This window comes from Panicum hallii, chromosome 7 (assembly GCF_002211085.1).
Source record: "Panicum hallii strain FIL2 chromosome 7, PHallii_v3.1, whole genome shotgun sequence".
Classification (NCBI taxonomy): domain Eukaryota; kingdom Viridiplantae; phylum Streptophyta; class Magnoliopsida; order Poales; family Poaceae; genus Panicum; species Panicum hallii.
In genome coordinates this window covers 47,257,661-47,280,240 of record NC_038048.1, presented here as the reverse complement: position 1 = coordinate 47,280,240, position 22,580 = coordinate 47,257,661, and the positions used below count along the sequence as shown (strand labels likewise).

The 22,580-nt window shown below is 49.7% G+C and overlaps 6 protein-coding genes across 8 annotated transcripts; 1 reads left to right on the top strand and 5 right to left on the bottom strand.

The window, feature by feature from the left end:
- Positions 1-945: 945 nt before the first annotated feature.
- On the top strand, positions 946-4,666 carry LOC112899237 (cold-responsive protein kinase 1-like). Of its 2 annotated transcripts, none has more exons than XM_025967633.1 (7): positions 946-1,359; positions 2,384-2,516; positions 2,847-2,962; positions 3,095-3,305; positions 3,411-3,648; positions 3,757-3,904; positions 4,100-4,666. In XM_025967633.1, exons 2-7 carry the CDS (start codon positions 2,453-2,455, stop codon positions 4,442-4,444), a joined length of 1,122 nt encoding a protein of 373 aa, XP_025823418.1. In that variant the 5' UTR covers positions 946-1,359; positions 2,384-2,452; the 3' UTR covers positions 4,445-4,666. The 2 variants fall into 2 exon arrangements, with proteins under 2 accessions (XP_025823418.1, XP_025823417.1); XM_025967632.1 differs by lacking the exon at positions 946-1,359 and adding an exon at positions 1,385-1,607.
- A 2-nt stretch (positions 4,667-4,668) lies between these two features.
- On the bottom strand, positions 4,669-7,584 carry LOC112899238 (clathrin light chain 1-like). The gene is made up of 3 exons (XM_025967635.1): positions 7,119-7,584; positions 5,469-5,622; positions 4,669-5,376 (listed from the first exon to the last, which is right to left on the bottom strand). Exons 1-3 carry the CDS (start codon positions 7,457-7,459, stop codon positions 4,954-4,956), a joined length of 918 nt encoding a protein of 305 aa, XP_025823420.1. The 5' UTR covers positions 7,460-7,584; the 3' UTR covers positions 4,669-4,953.
- Positions 7,585-8,230: 646 nt separating this feature from the next.
- LOC112901033 (probable polyol transporter 4) lies at positions 8,231-10,685 on the bottom strand. 2 transcript variants are annotated; one of them, XM_025969848.1, is made up of 3 exons: positions 10,360-10,685; positions 8,421-9,874; positions 8,231-8,384 (listed from the first exon to the last, which is right to left on the bottom strand). In XM_025969848.1, the coding sequence occupies exons 1-2, from the start codon at positions 10,565-10,567 to the stop codon at positions 8,502-8,504; spliced, it is 1,581 nt and encodes a 526-aa protein (XP_025825633.1). In that variant the 5' UTR covers positions 10,568-10,685; the 3' UTR covers positions 8,231-8,384; positions 8,421-8,501. The 2 variants fall into 2 exon arrangements, with proteins under 2 accessions (XP_025825633.1, XP_025825634.1); XM_025969849.1 differs by having other exon boundaries at positions 8,231-9,903; positions 10,360-10,488.
- Positions 10,686-11,584: 899 nt separating this feature from the next.
- LOC112899760 (probable polyol transporter 4) lies at positions 11,585-14,241 on the bottom strand. Its single transcript, XM_025968361.1, has 2 exons — positions 13,645-14,241; positions 11,585-13,303 (listed from the first exon to the last, which is right to left on the bottom strand). The coding sequence occupies exons 1-2, from the start codon at positions 13,880-13,882 to the stop codon at positions 11,928-11,930; spliced, it is 1,614 nt and encodes a 537-aa protein (XP_025824146.1). The 5' UTR covers positions 13,883-14,241; the 3' UTR covers positions 11,585-11,927.
- A 107-nt stretch (positions 14,242-14,348) lies between these two features.
- On the bottom strand, positions 14,349-17,952 carry LOC112899762 (N-acetylglucosaminyl-phosphatidylinositol de-N-acetylase). Its single transcript, XM_025968363.1, has 9 exons — positions 17,521-17,952; positions 17,104-17,174; positions 16,662-16,726; positions 16,529-16,573; positions 16,371-16,451; positions 15,805-15,872; positions 15,510-15,558; positions 15,147-15,307; positions 14,349-14,745 (listed from the first exon to the last, which is right to left on the bottom strand). The coding sequence occupies exons 1-9, from the start codon at positions 17,706-17,708 to the stop codon at positions 14,682-14,684; spliced, it is 792 nt and encodes a 263-aa protein (XP_025824148.1). The 5' UTR covers positions 17,709-17,952; the 3' UTR covers positions 14,349-14,681.
- A 270-nt stretch (positions 17,953-18,222) lies between these two features.
- On the bottom strand, positions 18,223-19,864 carry LOC112899761 (protochlorophyllide reductase). The gene is made up of 2 exons (XM_025968362.1): positions 19,650-19,864; positions 18,223-19,519 (listed from the first exon to the last, which is right to left on the bottom strand). The coding sequence occupies exons 1-2, from the start codon at positions 19,755-19,757 to the stop codon at positions 18,464-18,466; spliced, it is 1,164 nt and encodes a 387-aa protein (XP_025824147.1). The 5' UTR covers positions 19,758-19,864; the 3' UTR covers positions 18,223-18,463.
- Positions 19,865-22,580: the final 2,716 nt, after the last annotated feature.

Below are 22,580 nucleotides of genomic sequence, written 5' to 3'. Positions count from 1 at the left end.
AATTATATAGTAATATAATTGTAAGATTAGAGATCTGGATGGATGGACAAATCAAAGGGCCTCGCTCCAAAGTTTGTCAAACCATGATGCATTAGGTAGGTATGCATGCAACTCCTTTTTACATGACGCTGTACTACTAGTATACAAGAAAAATCAAGGGCGGCAAGGAGTAGCTAATCTCAGCTCGTGCCTTTTTTACCTGAGACCGCGAACACGCAACGAATATTCGCGGTAGTCAACCAACTAATAGTAGCATGGACACGTGGGTAGTGCGATCGATATTAATAATCAAAGTAATTGCTGTCCTGGCGTTGACTATATATCCGTGCTGGAAATGTTCACGGCCGGCGTAGTTGCATAATTGCACCGTAGAATTGATCGATCTCAGGCGATCGAGTCTGAACGCGAGCTAGTGCTGCCTGCACTAGGGAGCTGCAGCCTACGGGGCTAGCTGGAAGAAACGACGCTCCAAGTGGCCTCGCCCAAGCGCTTGATCCGCGTGGGTGCGCCGCTGCCGGCATCAGGAGAGGAGACGATCGCCACCTGATTGCATTGACCCGCCGCCTGCTGCTGCTGGTCATGTGGAAGGAACTGTCGGAGCGGAGTGGCATGGCAGGGCCCGCCGGGCGGGGAGGAAGCCTCCGCACCAGCCCACGACGACGCAACAAGTACTTCCTCCTAGTCGCAGCTGTGGGAGTGGGAAGGCGGCGGCGGTCACCGCTGCCCTACTATTAATGCTTCGTTTTGTTATTAAGTGATGAGTTAATGACGGCGGCAGAAATATCAATAGGCAAAAGAGAGAGCCCGTCCAAATCCAGCTCGCTGCAGCTCAGTCACATTCATACCGCGAGACGAAATCCACGCCCTACCCTGCTGCTTTGATTATTCAAAAGAAAAAGGGGGGAAAAAAGATCCACGAGCCCGGGCGGCAGCACCTCGAGACGAGACCCCTTCTTCTCCTCCTTCCCGGCTGCTACTTCTCCCTTCCCTCTTCTTTTTCCTTCCTTCTTCTTTCCTGGTGCCGTCGGTGTCGCCGTCGCGTCGCGTACTCATGTGTTCTCCGGCGGCCCCCTTGTCCTCTCGCTAGTATTTTTGGCGCGGGGCCTTAATTGCACCTGCCCACCGGCTGCAGCGCCAGTAAGCGAGGATAGCGGCTGGACCAGCATGCCAACCACAGAAATCTACTTATAATTGAAGCACCAACCACCTTCCCCCTCTTCCTTCCCCTCCCCAGCTAGCTGCTTCTTCCCCCTTATACTCCGCTCCCCTGCTTCGCCACGCCAGCGATCTCGTCGGAGAAGAACAGCGTACAGCAACGACCACCTGCTAGCCAGAGCTAGCTACCTGCTTCTTTCTCAGGTACATACCAGTCCATCAACTCTTCATCTTTTCTCGCCCCGGCCTCTGTCTGCCTGCCGGCAGTTTTCTCCAAGCACTTCTCTTGTTCGTCGCCTTTTTCTTTCTTGCACTGGAACCCGATGGTGCGGAGGACAAGACGTCGACCTTGTCTTGCGCTCTTCACCTCTGAATCTCTTCTGCCGGCGTTATGGCGCTGCCAGTTTCTTAGCCCTTTTGTGGGTCGGGACAGGATCTCTTCAACATATACAGTAAGGATCTTCTGCAGTTCCTGATTTCTCGTGTCTGCTCAGCTGTCCCGGGTCTCGCGCTCTTCATCGGATACGAGAATCCGGCAATATGAAGCCAACAAGAGCCTCTCCTCGATTGGAGTATCAGCCCAAGCGACAGTTGCAAAATTTGTTCAGGAGCTGAAAAGCTGTTTCCAAAAGGAGAGACTTTATTTTTCGAGCGAGCGAGCGAGCGAGCGAGAGAGAGAGAGAGAGAGAGAGAGAGAGAGAGAGAGAGAGAGAGAGAGAGAGAGAGGGCAAGCCATGCGGAATACCTGTGTTTCTAGGGGCAATTCTTCCTCTAGAGGATTAGCAAGGTGATCAGGATTCAGGAGTATAGTTGTGATCCAGTAAATAATAAGGGTTCAGTCAGCATGCGGTTCTAATGGCAAGTTTGACTTGGGGAAAACAAGGTGGATACTTCAGGGTAGGGGATGTTGCCCTGAGGGGATATGCAGACGTGCAAATACATGCGATTCACCGAGTGGAGGATGGTGTAGGAACAAATCCAGTCCACCACATGTTCCTGAGTTGGGAGGGACGAGAGAGGGCACTCAGCTGACTTGCTGGTTCCAATCATCAGAGCTGTGCCCAGCGATAGGACAGAGTTCACCCACGCTTGTGTCTAATGACCTGCCATGCCCTATTATTTTTATTCACCATTACTATCTCAACATGCAAATGCGAGATGCATTTTCAAAACTTTCTTTTAGAAAAAGGAAGCGACTTATCTTACGCATCACAATGAATTTTTGCAGAGTGAAATTTTCCTGAAGATTCCTGTGCTGCATGTTGAATCCCACAAGACTACCATAACAAGTGAGGATATGAGTTGGTGTTGTATTCCTAGAATCAAGAAACAAGAGAATCCTTACTCCAACAGCATAGGCGGTAAGAATAATGTATTATCATGCTGCAAGATTTGCTGCAATAACATGCTAACCAACAAAGTTTTCTAGTTGCGAATTGTGATGTATTTAGCCAGCAGGTATCAGTCTTTTCATTAATGTCCTTTTCAGCACTTCTCCCTTGCAATATCTTGATGCGGTTGAAATAGAACTACATAGCAGATGTATATATACTGGCTGTGTAGCAGAATACAAGATGAACGTACTTGTGCAGTACCTTTTCTTTTTAGTTTTTACCCTTTTCAGCATTGCAATATAAAATTATAAAGCCCATCTTGTACATTTCATCATTATCAAGTGCTACTGCTTTCAGGTATTTATTCTGAGAAGAACATAAGGCTCTTCTCCTATGCTGAGTTAAGATCTGCCACAGACAACTTCAATCGCACAAACAAAGTAGGTCGAGGTGGCTTTGGGACAGTTTATAAGGTAACAAAGCATTTCTTGATGGTGTTCAGTTTGAGGGTTGAGGGGAGAAACCAAAGGAGGGCTATTTTTCCTCAAAGTATGCATGATCTTTTAGGCCTTGCATTCTTAGAAGTATATCTTGTAACTTTTCAGGGAACCATTCGAAATGGGCGAGAGGTTGCGGTAAAAGTTCTTTCTGCTGAATCCAGGCAGGGCATTAGAGAATTCTTGACAGAAATTGATGTCATTAGCAACGTGAAGCATCCCAACCTTGTTGAATTAATTGGTTGTTGCGTTGAAGGAAATAACCGAATTTTGGTCTATGAATATCTTAAGAACAGCAGTCTTGACCGTGCACTGTTGGGTATGAATCTTATGCCATTATACTAAAATGGATCTTCTGGTATATGAATGCATTGCCACATTGATTTCAGTTGCCTTATCAGCAATCTACCTTGTGCTTCTGCAGGTTCTAACAGTGAGCCTGCTGACTTTACCTGGAGCATAAGATCTGCTATATGTCTTGGAGTTGCTCGAGGTCTTGCATACCTGCACGAAGAGATTGCATCACCGATTGTACATAGAGACATCAAGGCTAGCAATATACTTCTCGACAAAAATTACATCCCCAAGATCGGGGACTTTGGTCTAGCCAAGCTATTTCCTGATAATGTCACCCATATCAGCACCCGGGTAGCTGGAACAACGTGAGTATCGACCTATTTGCAGTCTTGGCGCTTGGCTCGATTTGTTATCGTGTTTTCGATTTGTTGTTGTGTTTCCTTAGGGTAACTAGATTGTCGTGCTGCTTGCAGAGGCTACCTGGCACCTGAATACGCATGGCATGGCCAGTTAACGAAGAAAGCAGATATATACAGCTTTGGGGTCCTTGTGCTGGAGATAGTAAGCGGCACAAGTAGTTCCAGGAGCATACTGGCAGATGACAAGATTCTTCTGGAGAAGGTCAGTCTTTTTTTTTACATCATCTGCGTTGTCTGAATGTTTTTTCATCCATGAAAGACGAAGAAATCTGCAACCCAAGTTCACAACAGCAGTTCCTGGCAAAAGGTTGCTGCAGTTGTAAATTGTTTAGCTGTGAAAGTAATCACAAGCACAGACCACCCTCTATCCAAGTCTAATTCCGAACATTCACAACAGACATGGGAGATGTACGAAGCCAAAAAGCTCAAGGAACTGATCGACCCAACCCTCGGAGATTACCCTGAAGAAGAAGTCATCCGGTACATCAAGGTGGCCCTCTTCTGCATACAGGCAGCCGCGGCGCGGCGGCCATCGATGCTGCAGGTCGTGACCATGCTGTCCAAGCCGATCCGGATCAACGAGAGGGAGCTGACGGCGCCAGGATACATCCACGAGTACAAGAGCAATGAGTCCAAGGCGACTACGTCGAGCCACACAAAGTCCAAGCACTCGGCGTCAGAGGACTCCAACATGTTCAGCACGGTTGTTCCACCAACAGTGACTGAGATGAGCCCCAGGTGAAGGAACACCAGGCGCATCAGCAAAAGCAGATGTAATCCTTGCGTTGTGAACTGGCGATGTAGGGTGGGTGACCGACCTGACGGTATAATAGAGCGAGTGCATGTGTGTTGGCGTGTGTTTTTTTCCAACTGCAAATGCGGCAACTAGATCTTGTACATATAGATTAGTGATTCATGCCAGAGCAATGCAAGATTGCTGCTTATTCCACAGCTTGAGATATCATATTCGAGCAATTATCAGCCAGTATTGGGTTAAGCTCTCATAACAGTTTCAGGACTGAACTTAAGATCACAAGCATCCAGTGGAGCAACTTGGGCAAGGAGAAAACAGTAAAGATACAACTGCTGTGATACTAACATGAATGTTCTTCGCTGATATAAAGCCATCCTGATGCAAACCTCTACAAGAGATCGTTACAGGATACACTCAGTCCGAAAATCAGAAATAAAACACGCTTCCATCTACGCACAGTCAAGGCTCTTGTGTTTCTGTAATGCTACCCTTGTAAGTCACTCCGACGATGCAGGCTGCTCTTTCTCTGCCTCTGATGGGCCATTGGCGGGGGCTTCTTTGCTCTCTGCAGGCTGCTTGGTGCCATTTGCTGGGGCTGCCGCACCTTCTTTGGCACCATCCTTTGCACCTTCTTTGGCACCATCCTTTGCGCCTTCTTTAGCACCAGGTGCTGGTGGAGGTTGCAGCATGTGTGGTGGAGGAGCATGCTTCAGCTTCACCAAGATCTGGCGCATCCGAGAGAGGTCGGTGGGCTTGCCTGGCTTCGGGCCCTGAATAACTGTGATGGATGGCTTCTTGTCCTTGTCTTTCTTTCCACGCTTCTCAATGGTGGCAATTTCATGTGGAATGAGATCTGAAATCGATTTCCAGTACTGCTTGTCCGCACTAGCATGGAATTTCTCCTGACCAGCTACAAAAATCTGCATCGTAGCACCAAAAAAAAGTAATCAACATATATTAGCTTACAGATATAGACAAATGCACTAATAACTCAAATGATTTCCTCACATACCTTCTCCCTTTCTCTGTTGTGGACCTTATTTGTCTCACAGTTCTGTATCCTCTTCTCATAGAAAGCTATCTTGAATTCTTCAGCTTCAGCAATTATTTGGGCACGTAGCTCCTTCTCCTTCTGTTCCTTTTTCTCAAGTTCTATAGCATTTTGCCTGAAAGCATTTTAGAAAAAGGAAGCAAATCTAATTATAACAAGAGTAACAGGCAAAAACAACAAAATAGTTAAGGAAGATATAAAAAACGACCTGTTTGATTTAAGGGCAAGAAAAGGTAACAGTCAACTATCAGAATTCAGGACAGTAACATGACCTGTACTCAAGCACCCTACAAAATGGTTACAGGCTCCTTGCAAAATTTTCTTTACTGGGCTTTCTACATGACAAGCATTACAGCCAAAACAATGCCAGAAAATTTGCTACTGCTAAGACCCTGAGAAAGTCTCCCGATGAAGCAGATCATATCCAAAACCTCTTAAATTAGGATAAAAAACAATTCCCTTTCTCAAGAACTGCTATCTAAGTATTCAAGTATTAAAGCGGATTCAAAAGTAAAGATGAGCAAGCACTTATGGAAAAGACAATTTAGTGCATAGACTGCGCATCGTGATCACAAAAAGATGTATGGTTTTTCTCCTAGTTTAAGGATTTCAAATTAAAGCAGCGCATATAGACATCTAAAAGAACAAAAAGCATATGCCCACATTATAGTAAAGGATCATGACTGGGAGCAATATCAACAAAGCATACAACTGGAAGAGTAACGTATGAGGCAGCACTAAATGAAGCATTAACTGGTTCAGGAAGATCACTGATGCATAACTAACTAGCTATATTCACAACACATACACTTGTTGCTAACACACCCTCCTGCCAGCAGTTGCTTCTAGAAATGCACCAACCACCTGATAGAGAACCATAGCTAACAACTGTATTGGGTTCTGGATCTCAGCCTACAAAGTAATCCAACACTGAACGAATCTCTAAATAGCAATATAGTTTCATCCTGATTCCAAATGAAATCGAGCTAATAGAAAACACAAATTTCCAAAGAAAAACTGTAACTGCACTTCCTACCTCAGGATTTCTTTAAGTAACTAAAGTCAGAGGTAAAAGCACAAAAAATAAGAAACCGACTCCAAGTACTGAAACTATATGCACCAAATGATCATGGAACATCACTGATCAATATTTAACTAGTTATATTCACAAGATCCATATTTTATGGCAATATGGTAGCTCCCAACCAGCCTACACAGGGCAACAGTAATATGATAACACAGTTTCTAAATCATACGCCAATAGCTAACAGACCCTCCAATATTAAGCGCTATTTTTTAGCAACGCATCAACTACCTGATGGAGAAGACCTGTAACTATATCCAGTCCTCAGCTTAGAAACTAGTCCACAACTGGTCATTCCCTTAACAGCAATTTCTAGTTTCATCCCGATCAATAGAGCCAGGTAATAGAAACCGCTGATTCCCATACCAAAAACTACGTCTGAATCGCTGAAGTGGCTGAATTAGGCGAAATAGCACAGGAACACTTTAGATCTGACTCGAACAGCAGGAACCCTAGCTCACACGCAAGCTACCATACAGGCAGCAAAACAGCATAACCCCACACAGATCGGAAGCGGCGATGCACACCTCCGCCATTCACGGAGGAGGAAGCCCTCCTCCCGGCCCATCTCGGTCGGCGGCGGCAGGATCGGGCCGTCGCCGCCGTTGGGCTCGAGGTCGGGGGAGAAGGGCGAGGGCGAGTAACCCCCGGAAACGTGGCGAATCGGGACCCCATCGGACTCGACGGTGATCTCCTCCTCCACCTCCTCGACGCCCCCGTCGGCGAAGGAGGCGTAGCCGCCGTACCCCCCGGCGTCGTCGCCGCCGGCCGCGGCGGGGTCGGCGGCGCCGAAGTCGTCGGCGTCGAAGGGGTGGGAGGTGGTGCGCGGCAGCTCGTCGGCGCCGTCGTCGGCGAAGAAGGAGGCCATGGTGGAGGGGAGACGCGGAGGTTTTGGGCGGCGCCGGCCTGGTGGACTGGTGGTGTCTCTGGTGGTGGTGTGGTGCTGTGCGCGCGCGCGTGTGTATCTGGATGGGTGCGCTTTGCTTTGCTTGGCCCGCCAGGCTGCTGATTAATAAATGCGTTTTAAATTCACCTGGCCGGTTACAAAAATTATTTGGTCGGTCATGGGCTTCTAAATGGGCTTTGCGGCGTCATGGTTGAGAGATTAAACCCAACAGGCCTGGATTGCTTGCCTTTTCTTTTTCTTATTTGCATCTCAATTATTTTCTCGATGATACATTTGGAGTTTAGAAGAACTTTATCCAAACTGAAGATTTTTTTTTCAAACTCTAGGTGAAGAAATTGAGTCAGACTCTCTTTCATACAGCTCTACACGACTTCAACAAAATGAGACGTTAAAGGCCAATAGTTCAAACTTCAAAGTTGGTATTTGGAATACAATATATGATTGCAGGAACCATTCAAAGACTAGAATTTTAAAAAACAACACATAACTTGACAATAGCATCACAGAACTACAACTACTTGGTTCATAATACAAAACTACAAACGTTTTTATAATAATATATCACACGAAAGTGCAACTTTCTCATACAGCTTTATTTCTGCTTATTGAAGTAGGCCAGTAGTAAAAAAAATAGTAGGCGCATAAAATGTTGTAGATTGGGATGCCTACGTTAAAATAGTTACAGTTTCTTTTTAAAAAAGTGCCATTTAAGGTCATGATACATGATTCATGTAAATGAAACTGTGACCATGGTTAAAATGTGCATTAAAAACCACCTTTTCTTCTAATATTGGGAAAGAACAAAGAATACAATGCCTTCAGAAAAGAAAAGAAAAGAAAAAATAATGTTGTTATAATCTCTGCAAGTGTCTACAACGAATGAGCCATATGCTTTTGCTGTTTGTACGTGCCGTGTCACGCCTACAGAGGAAAGCTGCCGCGTCCTGGATCCGGCCGTTATAAGCAGCAACCAAACGTCCAATGTTGATTACAGCAACGCTCATCAGTGCGTTACTAGTCTCTTGTGCTCAAGACGCTCGGCATCGCCGAGCTCCACCTCACCGGACGTCACAACACCGCCACCAAACAGGGACTCTATCTGCTCCAACGTCTTGCCGCTTGTCTCCGGCACGAACAGGTGCACAAACACCACCGACAGTGCCGAGATGACCGCGAATGCAGCGAACGCGCCGGCGACGGTCGCGGCACGGCAGATGGACAGGAACGACATGGCCACGCCGCCGCTGGCCATCCGGTTCAGGGCAAAGCCGATGCCCACGGCCTGCGCGCGCAGCCGCAGCGGGTAGATCTCCGAGCTCAGCACCATGTTGATGGGCCCGATCCCCACCGAGAAGAACGCCACGAAGCCGCACACCGTCAGGATGGCGAGCCCGATCGCGACGCCGCTCGGCAGCGCGCCGCGCACGAGCAGGGACAGCGACGCCGCCAGCACGGCCAGGCACACGGTGATGCCGATCGTGCTGATGTACAGGAGCGGCTTGCGGCCGACGTGGTCGACCAGGACGATGGCGATCACGATGAACGCCACCTTGGAGAACCCCACCGCGACGGTGGCGGCGAGGAGCTGGCTCTCCGTCGTGATGCCGGAGTCCCGGAATATGGTGGGGCTGTAGTACACCAGCGCGTCGATGCCGGTGGCCTGCTGGAAGAACTGGACGCCCAGTCCGGTGATCAGCATCCGGCGGACCACTGGCGACGGCCTCAGGAGCTCCCGCCACGCTGCCTTGTCTGAAGCAGTGACACGCGCGGCCTCCTCAATCTCGGCCAGCCTCTCCTGCGCCTCTTCCTCACTGTCCGAGACCTTGGCAAGAACCGCACGCGCGTCGCCAGCCCGGCTCTGCATGACCAGCCACCGCGGTGACTCCGGGATGACCAGCAGCACGAACGCGATGGAGATGGAGGGGAGGATGCCGGCGCCGAGCATGACCCGCCAATTGATGTGGTCGGGCAGGCCCGCGAATACAAGGTTGGAGACGTAGCCGAGGAGGATTCCGAAGCTGATGAAGATCTCGGGGAAGGACGCGAGGGTGCCCCGCAGCGTCGCCGGCGAGATCTCCGAGATGTACACGGGCGCGACCATGATGCCGATTCCGATGCCGATGCCGGCCAGCAGCCGCCCCGTCATGAGCACAGCAAAGGACGGCGCGAACGTCATGATGGCCGCACCGGCCTGGAACACGGCGGCGGCGAGGCCGATGGTCCACTTGCGGCCTATGACATCCGATGTTCTGCCGGCGGCTAGACTGCCGAGGAGGGAGATGAAGCTGAGGCACCCGACTAGCACTTCTTGCTGCACCTCGGTGATATGGAGGTCCTTCTGGATGAAGATAATGCAGCCGCTCATCACACCCACGTCTGGACACACCAACACAAGAATACTGTCACTGCAAGATCACAAATTGTGCAGGGGAATCAGAATGCATTGAGCAACTAGTTGAATAGTACTCCACAAACAACCATTTCCAGATGCCTGAAGCAGTTTATTTCAGTAATTTCAGTTTGAGACTGAGCATCCTGTTAAATGAGTTGTCATCTGAATTTACAGAGCAGTTTAATATAATCCATCGTGGTAGACTTCAAAAGGATTTCTGCTGGTCTGTTGATTCGTGTAGTTAGTGTGGACACAATTTTCATGGTCAGGATCAAACTTTTCGCTTAAACAAAACACTAAGATAGAGCACCCATTTTGCAGTGAAGAGAAGTCAACGCAGCCCTCTAATCCTAAGCCAAGTTGTTGGTTGTCCAAACTCTAAACCACCAAAGCAAGGGAAAGTTATAGCCATGTCTGAACAGGTAAAACCAAATCTGCATCAAGAAACGCCATTGGAGTAGGATCTCACCGTAGCCGAGCAGGACATGGTTGAGCGACGCGAAGACCGAGCAGGCAAAGACGTATCTCCGGCTGCTGCCGCCGCCTCCGCCGCGAACACGGACGACGCCGACGTCTTCGGGCTCCGGCGGGAGCACGTCGTCCATGCGCGCGTACCTGCTCTTCCTCCCCAAGAAACCCGGGAGGTTGCCGCCGCCAGCCGCCACCTCGGCCCCCATCACCTCTAGCTTACTCAGCCCGTCCTCGCCGTCTCCTCCGAGAAACCCGGCAGGCAAGGCAAGGCCGGGTAACGGGAAGAGTAGCAATGGATCTGAGGAAGGAGGCGAGGAAAAGAGATGGAGCAGGAAACAAGGCGGGATTTGTTAAAGACACGTAGGTGTTTTATATGTTTCGGTGCTTTTCAACTGAGATCAGGCGGTGTTGTACCAGCTCACTTGCTGAGCACTCAGGAGGAGTAAGGAATCTGCTCGTTTTCATTTTTCAACTACAAGGTTTCTTGCTGTGCCGGGAGTTTTTGGTGGCCTCTAATGATAGAGAGCCTGATCTGAAAGGAATTTTCGTGATCTAGTCCACATTAATTCCATAGGCCTTTTACTTTCTAACATGTCAACCAACTTTGGACTTAACGAAGTAAAGCAATTTGAAACTAGAATATTTGCTCGAAGTTCTCCTCTTTGCTCTTCCAACAAAGTTGAAGTTGGTCTAGTAATGGTAACAGTTCTATGGATCTGAGGAAGGGAGGAAGCTGAAGGAATCCAGGAGGAAACAGATTGAATTTGTTTAAGACCAAGGGGACTTTTTTATAGGCTTCTTGCGATGCTGTATCTGCTCACTCAAGTCAAAGAAATGAGGAATCTGCACTCATTTTGAAATGGACACTTTTCCAACAAGGTTAGAGTAGTGCGGTGAGCCAAGATTGTCAGATCAGGATCCTACTCTGATATTGAAGTCTGATTTTCGGCTCATACTAGAAACTTAAGCAATGTGCAATATGAATATTCGAACATTAGCTTCATGCACAATGTATACAATATCAACAGGCCTCAAAGTATAAGCAACTGAAATTGGACAGCAAAGCTAACATAGGCGATCTGGATTTCAAGAAATTCTTGAATTTAATCCATGTTATAGTTTCCAGTAAGGTCTAAATCATTGCAACTCCTGACATACAAAAGAGGAGGGAAGAAATGCAATGCTGTAAGTTACAAAGAGTGTTAGTACACGGAATCCGAATATGAATTTATACTGTGTGTCAATGTGTGTCTTTTAGTTCAGTGTTCATCAAGAAGGAAAACAACCGTTAGTTTCTAAAATTGAAGTGAATTCGAATCCATCCTTGGCTACCATCTCCAAGCGATCAGTGTCACTTGTAGCATGTCTGTACCAAACTACCACTTCCTGCAATTCCATCACTTGGATGTTGAACCGCTGCGTTTCAGATACACCCCCAGCATGCATGACTGTACCACGGCATCAGCAACCCAGTTTATACCCTGCTAGGAAACAGCGAGCAGTTGTGGTGCTGAGCTGAACGATTGGAAGACCTCTCCATTCGTCGCGTGTAACTGTCAGTCAGACTCATCCCTTCTGCACCAATTGCTCCACGTCGTCGAGCTCCAGGTCTCCCCGCCCCTCGCCGTCGCCGCCACCAAACAGCAACTCGATCTGCTCCAGCGTCTTGCCGCTGGTCTCGGGGACAAACTTGTGCACGAACACCACGGAGAGGGCGGATATGATCGCGAACGCGGAGAACGCGCCCGCGACGGAGATGGCGCGGCAGATGGACAGGAAGGACATGGCCACCGCGCCGCTGGTCACCCTGTTCGAGACGGCTCCCAGCGCCGCGGCCTGCGCGCGCAGCCGCAGCGGGAAGATCTCCGAGCTCACCACCCAGCAGATGGGCCCTATCCCCACCGAGAAGAACGCAACGTCGCCGCACACCGTCAGGACGGCGACGGCGATGCCGGCGCCCCTGGACACCCACCCGTGCGCGAGCAGGAAGAGCGCGGCGGACAGGACGGCCAGGCAGACGGACATGCCGATCGTGCTGACGTACAGCAGCGGCTTCCGGCCGACGCGGTCGATCAGCACGATGGCGAGCGCTATGAACGCCGTCTTGAAGAACCCGACGGCAACCGTGGCGGCGAGGAGCTGGCTCTCGGTGGTGATCCCGGCGTCCCGGAATATGGTCGGGCTGTAGTACACCAACGCGTCGATACCCGTGATCTGCTGGAAGCACTGGATGCCCAGCCCGGTTACGAGCATGCGGGCGATCACCGGCGACGGCGTCGACAGCTCCTGCCACACCGTCTTGTCCCCGTACTTCCCGGCGCTCGTGGCTGCCGCGGCAGCCTCGATCTCGGCAAGCCTCTCTTTGGCCTCGTCCTCGCTGTCAGTCACCTTGAGAAGCACGGCGCGCGCCTCGTCGGCTCTGTTCTGCATCACCAGCCACCGCGGCGACTCCGGGATGACGAGCAGCGCGAAGGCGATGGACACGGACGGGAGGATGCCGACGGCGAGCATGACGCGCCAGTTGATGTGGTCGGAGAGGCCGGAGAACGCGTAGTTGGAGATGTACCCCAGAAGAATCCCGAGGTTGATGAAGATCTCCGGGAAGGAGGTGAGGGAGCCCCTGGACGCGGCCGGGGAGATCTCCGCGATGTACACCGGTGCGATCATGATGCCGAACCCGATGCCAATGCCGGCCAGCAGCCTGCCGATCATGAGGACCCGGAAGGACGGGGCGAACGTCATGACGGCCGCGCCGGCCTGGAAGACGACGGCGGCGAGGCCGATGGTCCACTTGCGGCCGATGGCGTCGGACGTCCTACCGCCGGCGAGGCTGCCGAGGAGGGAGATGAAGCTGAGGCAGCCGACCAGGACTTCTTGCTGCACCTCGTTGATGTGGAGGTCCCTCTGAATGAACAGAATGCAACCGCTCATCACACCAACATCTGGCATTTGGGTATGAATTATGAAACTTCATTAGCAAAACAGATTACACCGGCACTGTAGGATTGCATTGCACATAATTAGGCACTTCAGTTGTGATGTTCCAATTTTCCTGGCAACCAGGCAAAACTTTTCTGTTACTGCTAGTACACACATGAAAGACTAAACGAGTTCTATCCAGTAGCCATTCCCTGGGCAAAAAGTCAACTCGTAAAGCCCTAAACTCGTGAAGAAACTCGTATGAAAACCCAAACCAACAAGTAACTTCCCCCCGTTAATTTCTTTCAAACGAACTACCCGGAGAGAAATGACTGCCGGAGACGGCGAGCGGAGGTTTAGTTACCGTAGCCGAGCAGGACGGAGTTGAGGGAGGCGAAGACGGAGCAGGCGAAGACGTATCTCCTGCTGCTCTGTCGCTCACGGACGCGGACGCCGCCGTCCTCCTCCCCTTCCTGCTCCGGAGGGAGCACGTCGTCCATGCGCATGTACCTGCTCTTCCCGCCCATGAAATCCGGCAGCGTTGGCAGGCCATTGGCGCCGCCGCCGTTGGACGCCGACAGCTCGGCGCTTGGGAGCATCATGCTCTGCTCCGCCTTCCCGCGCTTTCTTCCCCAACTTCCTCTAATTCAGAAGAGCTTCCGGTTTCTCTCGAAAGAATGGTAGCGGTTAACTAGTAGGAGGCAACAGTGCTGGATCTGAGGACGGAGGAGGAAGACGAAGGGGAGGAGAGACGACGAAGGAAGAAGATTTTAATACGTTCATCGTGTACTTTTCGCCATAGGCGATTCGGTCGTCGTTCAACTCTTTGGCGTCGGGGGTCGCATTTTCAAATGTAGCGTCTTTCGTATAAGCCGCCTGGACTCTTGGTTATTTGTGAACCAGGGCCTCAAACACGGGGATTTCAGATTTGCCATGTCTGATTTCGTTTGGTATCTGGTCAACACGCCACCGAACTTGTACTCCAGCCAACGACCGCATTTGGTAGCAGGTCAGTTCGCCACGGACGTCAAACTTGAACCAGAAAATTGTGTGACCACACTCATAAGCTGCTGAGCATACTGTAATACTGATTGACTATATTTCAACGTTAACAACACATGCAAACAGTACAGAGTTTGGGATCAAGAGTTCTTGAACATCACCCTATGAGCACTGGCTATGGACAGTACAACGGAAACAATTGATACAGACAATAAAAGACACGGAACCACCAGCATTCCTAAATTCTTGTGCATCGTCGTTGTATTTCTTAAGGCCCTGCTCAGGTGCCACCAACATTGTTCTTCAGAAGAAGCTTTGCTTATAGTTGCCTGTGCAGAACGAGGAACATTGGAGGCAAGTATGGTTGATATTAACCTGTTCTGATATGACAGTGACATGCTAAAGTTTCTGTAGCACATTAATGTATGTATAACTTGAGAACATGACAAACAATCTTCTAAACCTGCAAAAAGCCAAAAACACATGTAATACACAGGTTTTCTTGCATAAAATGCACAAAGCAAGGAACTAATCAAATTTCTGAGTTTGGAGATAGCATATTACGCCTATTTGTTTAAAAGTCTAAGAACTTAAAATCTTTTATACAACAATGAGCTTCCTTAACTGAGGTAAACATGATTCTATATTGTTTTCCAATAATGTGGCCATTGCTAGATGCCAAGTTGATGTTATGACAACACCCAGTCATTGACTCAGTGTGTTGGCCATGCTGTGTATGTGGAATCACATGAATCAGAAACTCCATCTTAAATTCATAACACTACAGACTGGCCTCCAGCCAGAAATGATTCTTTCTCCGCAAAAATGCAGACGCCATTGAACACACGAAACTTTTGTACTTACCAAACCCACTGACTTCTGTGTGCCGCCATAGCCTCATAACTTCTGGACGGACTACTGTTAACCAGCGTATAGATTGGTTGCTTTGAACTTGAGGAGGAGATCAACAAAGATAACCAAATGTCGAGCGGACCACTGTACTTGCGAAGAATATTCAGGCTTGCCTACAATTACAAATAATCCAACATGGATCATCTTTCCTTTACACTAATGTGTTGCTTCCAGGGAGAAGAAAAAACAAGAACAAACATGGCACACTCAAGACAAAACTAAAGATAAGGCAGCTGGGAACTTCAGCAATACAGAAATGACCTTTATCAATAAACCTAAAGAAGGTGATCCAAGGATTTTAGGGAAGAAACTTACAAGTTCCCAAGCTTCAATGTTTCCTTGCCTGTTCGCATGGAGAAACTTGCTGTTTCATACAGAGATAGACCCTTTTCAGACTATTGAGCAACATGAATAAACGTACAGCATAAATGTAACAGGCATATTTGTACTCCAAAAATCCATAAGTAAATGAAATGAGAAAAGGTAGTGCACAGTCAAAAACAACAGCTCTGATGCCAGTCATATCAGAATCGAAATATTAACAATTTCAGCAGTAAGTTTATGGTGCTGTGGCTGCTCATAAAGTGCGAAACCAGATAAATGAACTAACCATATGCCGTGATGAACATCTTGGTGGTTTGGGTGGCCTGATACTCCATATGAATCGAATGTCACGATCTAAAATGGCATCAAATATTGCATCAGTAAACAGGAGCTGACGAAGGAAAATAACCAAAAAAAATGAGGTACATAGCAATGAAGGTAAAGCAGTTAAATTGCAAATTAGTAACTATTTGCAAAGAAATCATATTAAGGTTTGAAAATGATGGAAATTAATGTAAGCATATTAGATAACAACACTTCACTCAAGCTTAGGTAGAGTTCAGAAACTGTAGACGTTTGAACAAGCATATCCCCAGTATATGTAACTTGCCTAATTATTCAGGTGAAGTAAAAAAGGAGAACTGGTAACTTGGTGATAATTGCTATATTGCACAAAATGCACACCGGTTCATTTGTGTACTCAACTACTCCTGCTCCTTCAACATTATAATCTAGAGGATGAAAGAAACATGTGCACTCAATATGAGTGAGATGAGCAGCCGGTAGCTTACTATGAGAACAAAAATGCAGAGTATTTTGAAGTTCATAAGGTCTCCAAGAAGTAGCTACTACCGTGTCGATGGCCCACAGTTGGATATGCTCCATGGTGAGTTCTGCTAATAGCCCATGGTCCCATTTCTCATGAAATCCATCCTACGAAATGTATAAGGGTTGATCACATGTTTTTTGAACATGTACAGTTATGCAAGCATGGACTCAAAATAAAGTACCTGCAATTTCGGGTGGTCCAAGACTTTAACTTGTTCACGTGGAATCTGTAACGAAAGGAGCCGAGTCAGTAATTGTACAGTGCACAGAGCTTGCTCTTGAGTGTAAAATGGACCAAGTTTAGCATCTGAATACCTTAAGAGTGCCACAGGCATGGTACAATTCTTCTTTCCGAGTAATTCCATGACCATCAGCATTACCTGTGAAAGGAGTACATAAGTTTCTAGTTATTCACAGTTCACATGGCATGTCAAGGAAACAAATACTAGTAAAAGCTTCCATAGCGCTTTATATTTATCGTTTTCACTTTGTCAGTTGGCATTATTATTAAGTCACTAAAAATCATGCTTACACAGGGGCACTGCATGTGTAAGCACCATGCATGATCAGAGATGAATCTCTGCTCTGTGCTCTCAAAGTGCTGAAGCATACAGTAAACGACTAAATGAACATCATGGTTTCCTATGAAAATGGTGTAATGCATCCTAGCAGACATTACATCAGCCATACTAGTTCAAAGGAACAATGTAAGGGACAGCAAAAATACACTTATTGGGTCAGTAGCTTGCCACCTAACCTTGAGACATGCACAGAATGTGAATATTGTGACCCTTTGACTTGAGGAACAGAATAGTTGGAGCGAAGAACCTGTAGATATAACAAAAATGAGAAAGCAATAAGGGATCAACCAATGCAGCAAATTAGAAGTAAGCGCACATTTCAGAAACCAGGCCACTGAGCATTCATCACAAGGATAACAGGAACGTTTCATACCAATTCTTCTGCACAAAACAGATGCATAATGGTTGTTTCCCACTAAGCCGAGCTCACACGATGCGGAACGCTCAACCGCATTCCATCTAGCTCAATCCGGTGTGCACAGGAATATTGCCGAACATGTGGCGTGCATAATGCACTGTAAGGAAAAGTTCAAAAACAAAGTAGTTCGGGAAACCAGCGGACACGGATCGGTGAGGAAGGCGGGAGGATTTACATGGACTCGTCGTCGGGGTGGGCGACGACCAGCAGCACGTTCCGGCTCCTCCTGTCGCCGCGAAGAGGGGGCATGAAGTGCGGGCTCGGGGGCACGCAGGTCGGCGTGGGGAAGGAGAGGATCCTCCCCAGAGAGATCGCCCAGAGGAGCACGGCTCCCGCCGCGAAGACCGTCCAGATCCACCCCATCCGTTCCGGCAGCCGGCGCGCCGCTGCTCGGATCGCTACTGGAGCGTGCTGCGCGGCTCTGAGATGAACTCGGGCTTCAGCGGCCCACGGCGCAGGGTGAACTCGACCACGTCAGCGGAGGCCTCAGCGAGGCACGCGAGGACGGGGGCCTGGCAGGCTTCGAACGCCGCGCCGGCGAGGGACTTGCGGCGGCCGCTAGGAGATGAGGAAGAAAGCAATAGAGAATGACATGTGGGACCCATACTTTTTTTTAACTCCTGGTTTGTCTATTTCTCCAGTTGTTTTGCAATGTCATCAAAACAAATACTCCCGCCATTTGACATTGTCAAAATTAGTTTGTTGTTTCTTTATTAATTTTTCGAGGACAAATTTACCTTTTACTGCGGAGGCATTTATCTCTTTCTAACCAAATGAAATGGCAGGCTCTTAGGAAATTCAGCTTAAATGCCACACATGTCCTCTCATAACCGTCTCCTGAACTCAAACTAAGGGAAGAAATATTAGAAACATAATCTCATATTAAGCCTGTTGTTTTATTCCATGGTTTGTGAAAAAAAAGTTGTACATAGTGCATGATCGATCAATTACAGGCTTGTGTGACTGTCATCACCAGCTCCTAACACAAAATGGTTACTAATGGTACAAATCAAACAACGAAGCAAAAGCTCCTCCGCTCGACAGGGGACCGCGACGACGTCACGAGCGTCCACCATGCCGGCACGCGCCTCCAAGCTAGAAGTGTCAGCAAGCTCTGCTCAGGCTAGGCCGACGAGCTTCTCGCTGATCTCCCAGAGCTTCCTCGCCTTCTCCGGGTCGCTGGCCTCCTGCGAAAGCTGGTTCTCGAACGACGCCGAGTCCTTGTTCCAGCTCCAGTACACCCCCGACTTGGTGAGGCTAGGGTCGCTCACCACCTGCGCCAGCCTCTTGCCGGACTCCGCCTCCGACACGAACCCCTTGGTGATGAACTTCTGGAACGGCGGGAAGAGCAGCCGGAACAGCGGGATGTGCTCGCGGAACAGCCCCGTGGTGGCGATGCACCCGGGGTAGAGCGACGCGAAGGTGATGCCCGTCTCCTCGTGGTACCGCCGGTGCAGCTCCTGCATGGTGAGCATGTTGCAGATCTTGCTGTCCTTGTACGCCTTGGCGCCGTCGAAGCTCTCGGAGCCGTCGATCATGGCGGACCCGTTCTGGCCGCGCAGCCCGCCGGCGAGCCCGCGGAGGTCGCCCAGCCCGGCCTTGGGCGGGATGTTCCCGGCCAGCGTGTTGGTGTTGCCGGTGATGGAGCCGAGGATGATGAGGCGCCGCGACGGATAGTCAGACTTCTGGAGGTCGTCGAGGAGCAGGCGCGCGAGGAGGAAGTGGCCCAGGTGGTTGACGCCCACGCTCATCTCGTACCCGTCCGCCGTGAACGTTGGCGTCCGCGCGGTGGGCCGGTAGATGGCGGCGTTGCAGACGAGCGAGTCGAGCGGCATGCCGGCGCGGCGGAAGTTGTCGACGAACTGCCGGACGCTGTCGAGGGAGGCCAGGTCCAGGTGCATGATGGTGTAGCTGCCCTCCGCCATGCCGGCGCCCTTTGCCGCCTTCGCCGCCTTGAGGAAGTCGCGGCACGCCATCACGACGTGCCACTTCCCCGTCTCCGACAGGGCCTTGGCCGCGGCCAGGCCCAGCCCCGACGACGCGCCGGTGATGACCACCACGCCCTGGCGCAGCGTCTTCTTGGCGTCCTTGGTCGACGTGCTGGCCCCCGGGGTGGCCACGGGGGCCGTGGCAACGGCCTGCGCCCTCACCGAAAGCGACGGCACCTGAAGCTTCTGCTCACCCAAAACCAGATGCGTCAGTGATCTGTCGCTTAAACTTGTCCAGTGAAATTAGACACAATCCAAGAGCTAATCGATCGATCGAGCATTGCGCAAACGTGCATTGCAGCAGGTACTAACTAACCTTCTGGGGAACGGTGAGGAAAGCCGTGTCCTTCACCACGGCGGCGAGGTTGCCGGCCTTCTTGGGGACGGAGAGAGTGGAAGGGAGGAGAGCGGCCTGCAGAGCCATGGCTAGCGTGGTCGAGTTACTTGGAGCGTAGCTGAAGCCGAGTTCAGCTGAGCGACAGCGAGATGGGCTGTTTGTTCGCGGCGAGGTGACCGTGTTTGGAGGCGGTGAGTGGCGGAGAGCTCGCCGGCGGGAGGCATTTATACGCGGCCCGAGGAGCGCGGAGCGCCACGGAGATAGGATAAGGGGTGGGCCCGGGCGCCACGGTGGAGCCTCCGCAGCCAATCGCAGCGCGTGGCCCGGATTTTCTTGGACGATATTTCCCCGCGGGATATTTTTGTTGGTTTCGGCCAACACAGGCGACGGCGACCTCCCGGGATCTTCTGTGGAGCCGCCGTTTGTCTCGTGAACAATATTAGCGACGTGGTGACGGCTCATTGGTGATTTCTGGTGGGGCCAACCCTTGTGCCAGCTGCTTCGGATGGTGCACTGTGTTTGGGGCCGGAGCAGCGGATCGAAATGTGCAATTATGCAGCATGGGAGGTGCATGGAAGCAGCCGGTCGGATCTTGTTGTTTTGCACGCATCGTGACGAGCCTTTGGTCGTCAGATGAGCCCACGTGAGCGTGCGGCAAACGAGTGGACGCTGGGCGTGACACGTAGGAGAGGCCCATTGGGGCTCTCGATGATGTGGCGTCCTACGTGGCCGGTGGTCTTTACGCTTTCACCGTTTTTTTCATCATAGTAAAAGAACCGAAACAAGGGATTTCAGTAGTGCAATGCCGGTTTAGCTTGGCAAATGTTCAGCAATGTTCGCCGGCACCTCGTCGGCTTTCAGATTTCAGAGAAGTGCTCACGGTACAAACGGATCCATTGGGTTCTGTTTCTGGTAGTCCAGAACGTTTCATATCAAAGATGCAAATCCAATGGAAGATAAGCAGCCATCCTCCTGCACCTGCAGTAATCAGGTTAAGTAACTCCTGCACCAAATATTAGGATCTCGTTCCCCAAATATTGGGTTTGATGCTGACTCAAGACCTGCAGGCTACAGCGATGATACTCCACGAGAAAGAAGCCAGGAGGGTGAGAACAGGTAGAAGAACGATGGACTCCCAACTTCCTGTCGCCCGGAGGAAAAACTTGCAGTATCTTTATTTTCCACAACTTCAGCAGAGGCAGTGTAGCTTGCGGTTGTCATCTCTGATACAGAAGCCTGATAGTGAAGTTCTTATTCACTCTATGTCCTCACAAGAGCTTATCTGGTTGATCAGTCAGAATGAACTAGCTGCATACGCCCATCAAGTCATTCACTTCTGAATTCCATTTACACGCTACCATTTGCTAATGCTACTACTAGCACTGGCTGCAAATTTTTGCAGTCTCCATTGTCGAATTGAACGTTTGACGGTCCCGAGTGGAAATAGCTATGGCAGCCAGTGTCAGTCTGCAGCAACACTAGCAGTCTAGCACTGAGGATCGAATATCCAATAGGTGCCGTTACGCGTTGATCTTGTTAGAAAACTAGGTAATTTTCTGTATATTTTAATTCCAAATATTACTAGCAATTTTATGATATAGATGAGTGATAATGTGTGTATAAGATATGTGTATGTGTTCATGTTATTCTCACTAACAAGTATGAACAAAGAATTAAATCAGAGTAGGTTTAGTAAGTACCCCAAGACGGGACCAGTTTGCGCCGTTACCAGCTGGAATAGACATGCTATTCGACTGGCCTTACTCGAAGTAGCCGAACTATGTCGATGCAGGAAGAGGTTCGCAGTGCAGTCCCACGAACGGTTACGCCGGGGAGTAGTTGTTCCCACGAACGGTCACGCCGGGAAGTAGACGAAGTAGTCGTTCGCACGAGCGGTCACGCCGGGAAGTAGACGAAGGAGTCGTTCCGGGAGCGAGCAGTCGCGTCAAGACGCTCTCCAAAAACCTGATTGCCCGCATCCCGTGCAGGACCTTCAGCGAGCAGAGGTTCCGGAGGCCCTGCTCTCGCTAGAGCTGTGCGCGCAGTACTAGCGATGGGAATGGCAGGAAAGCAGCTGAGGGAGAAGGGAGAGATCTCCTGAAGAGGAGTACCTGAATCAAGTGTTGAGGTGTGTGAGGATGAGAGGAGGGGATGGTGGTTTATATAGGCGTGGAGGTGCCTCAGGTTCAACAAACCTGGACGTCATGAATGACTTTGACGAGCGGCAGTTATTGTGCCTCAGGTTCAACGAACCTGGACGTTGTAAAGAGCCTTGAATGTCTCTTTACAGCAAAACGTCCTTCTCATCTCAGCACACCGTCGCACCGCACCTGCACGTCACGTCCGTCCGGCCGCGCACGCGCACCGCACCGCCCGTCCGGCCGGCCGCACCTCGCCTCGGCCTCGGCCTCGGCCTCGGCCCGGCGAGGCGAGCGAGCGCGCGCGCGCGCGTGTGGTTCACCATTCTCCTCTTACCGGCTTCACAAGTGGTGTACACGAAGTCCACCCTTTAAGTCGGTTGAAATGTTCCTCAATTCCCGGTACGGAATTAAGCCATTGATTCCCTAACATTTAATAGTGGGCTTTAAATTCTTTTAATGCATTGATTAGAATAAATGGGCCAAGCCCATAACTCTAACAAAACCCACCAAGAAATTCAAGCCACACTAGAAATGCCCTCATTCCCTCATTGATATACCAGTATTCGATAGAGACTGTTAAGTTGAACTTCCATCTAGGACAAAAGCTACACTTGTTCACAACTGTGCAATGGACTATGTCTTAAATTGCCAGTTTTGTGCAAACAAGTTTGACCAGAGTCCTACACTGGTACTAGACTGCAAAAGCATCCCCGCGGTTTGGAGCTTATAGGTCATACTCCAGGCCCTTCATGAGTTTTTAGAGAATACC

What these genes read in the sequence shown, in the direction of transcription:
- LOC112899237 (XM_025967632.1), top strand. Translation starts at nt 1,479, where the DNA reads ATGGTGCGGAGGACAAGACGTCGACCTTGTCTTGCGCTCTTCACCTCT. An exon ending in TCTTGACCGTGCACTGTTGG is followed by an intron (nt 3,306 to 3,410) that starts GTATGAATCTTA and finishes GTGCTTCTGCAG; the next exon opens with GTTCTAACAGTGAGCCTGCT. An exon ending in ACAAGATTCTTCTGGAGAAG is followed by an intron (nt 3,905 to 4,099) that starts GTCAGTCTTTTT and finishes CATTCACAACAG; the next exon opens with ACATGGGAGATGTACGAAGC.
- LOC112899238 (XM_025967635.1), bottom strand. Translation starts at nt 7,459, where the DNA reads ATGGCCTCCTTCTTCGCCGACGACGGCGCCGACGAGCTGCCGCGCACC. An exon ending in CTCCTCCGTGAATGGCGGAG is followed by an intron (nt 5,623 to 7,118) that starts GTGTGCATCGCC and finishes AAATGCTTTCAG; the next exon opens with GCAAAATGCTATAGAACTTG. An exon ending in ACAACAGAGAAAGGGAGAAG is followed by an intron (nt 5,377 to 5,468) that starts GTATGTGAGGAA and finishes GCTACGATGCAG; the next exon opens with ATTTTTGTAGCTGGTCAGGA.
- LOC112901033 (XM_025969848.1), bottom strand. Translation starts at nt 10,567, where the DNA reads ATGGGGGCCGAGGTGGCGGCTGGCGGCGGCAACCTCCCGGGTTTCTTG. An exon ending in CCATGTCCTGCTCGGCTACG is followed by an intron (nt 9,875 to 10,359) that starts GTGAGATCCTAC and finishes TGGTGTGTCCAG; the next exon opens with ACGTGGGTGTGATGAGCGGC.
- LOC112899760 (XM_025968361.1), bottom strand. Translation starts at nt 13,882, where the DNA reads ATGATGCTCCCAAGCGCCGAGCTGTCGGCGTCCAACGGCGGCGGCGCC. An exon ending in CTCCGTCCTGCTCGGCTACG is followed by an intron (nt 13,304 to 13,644) that starts GTAACTAAACCT and finishes CCCAAATGCCAG; the next exon opens with ATGTTGGTGTGATGAGCGGT.
- LOC112899762 (XM_025968363.1), bottom strand. Translation starts at nt 17,708, where the DNA reads ATGGGGTGGATCTGGACGGTCTTCGCGGCGGGAGCCGTGCTCCTCTGG. An exon ending in ATGCCTGTGGCACTCTTAAG is followed by an intron (nt 16,574 to 16,661) that starts GTATTCAGATGC and finishes CTTTCGTTACAG; the next exon opens with ATTCCACGTGAACAAGTTAA. An exon ending in ACATTGAAGCTTGGGAACTT is followed by an intron (nt 15,308 to 15,509) that starts GTAAGTTTCTTC and finishes TTGTAATTGTAG; the next exon opens with GCAAGCCTGAATATTCTTCG.
- LOC112899761 (XM_025968362.1), bottom strand. Translation starts at nt 19,757, where the DNA reads ATGGCTCTGCAGGCCGCTCTCCTCCCTTCCACTCTCTCCGTCCCCAAG. An exon ending in TCCTCACCGTTCCCCAGAAG is followed by an intron (nt 19,520 to 19,649) that starts GTTAGTTAGTAC and finishes TTGGGTGAGCAG; the next exon opens with AAGCTTCAGGTGCCGTCGCT.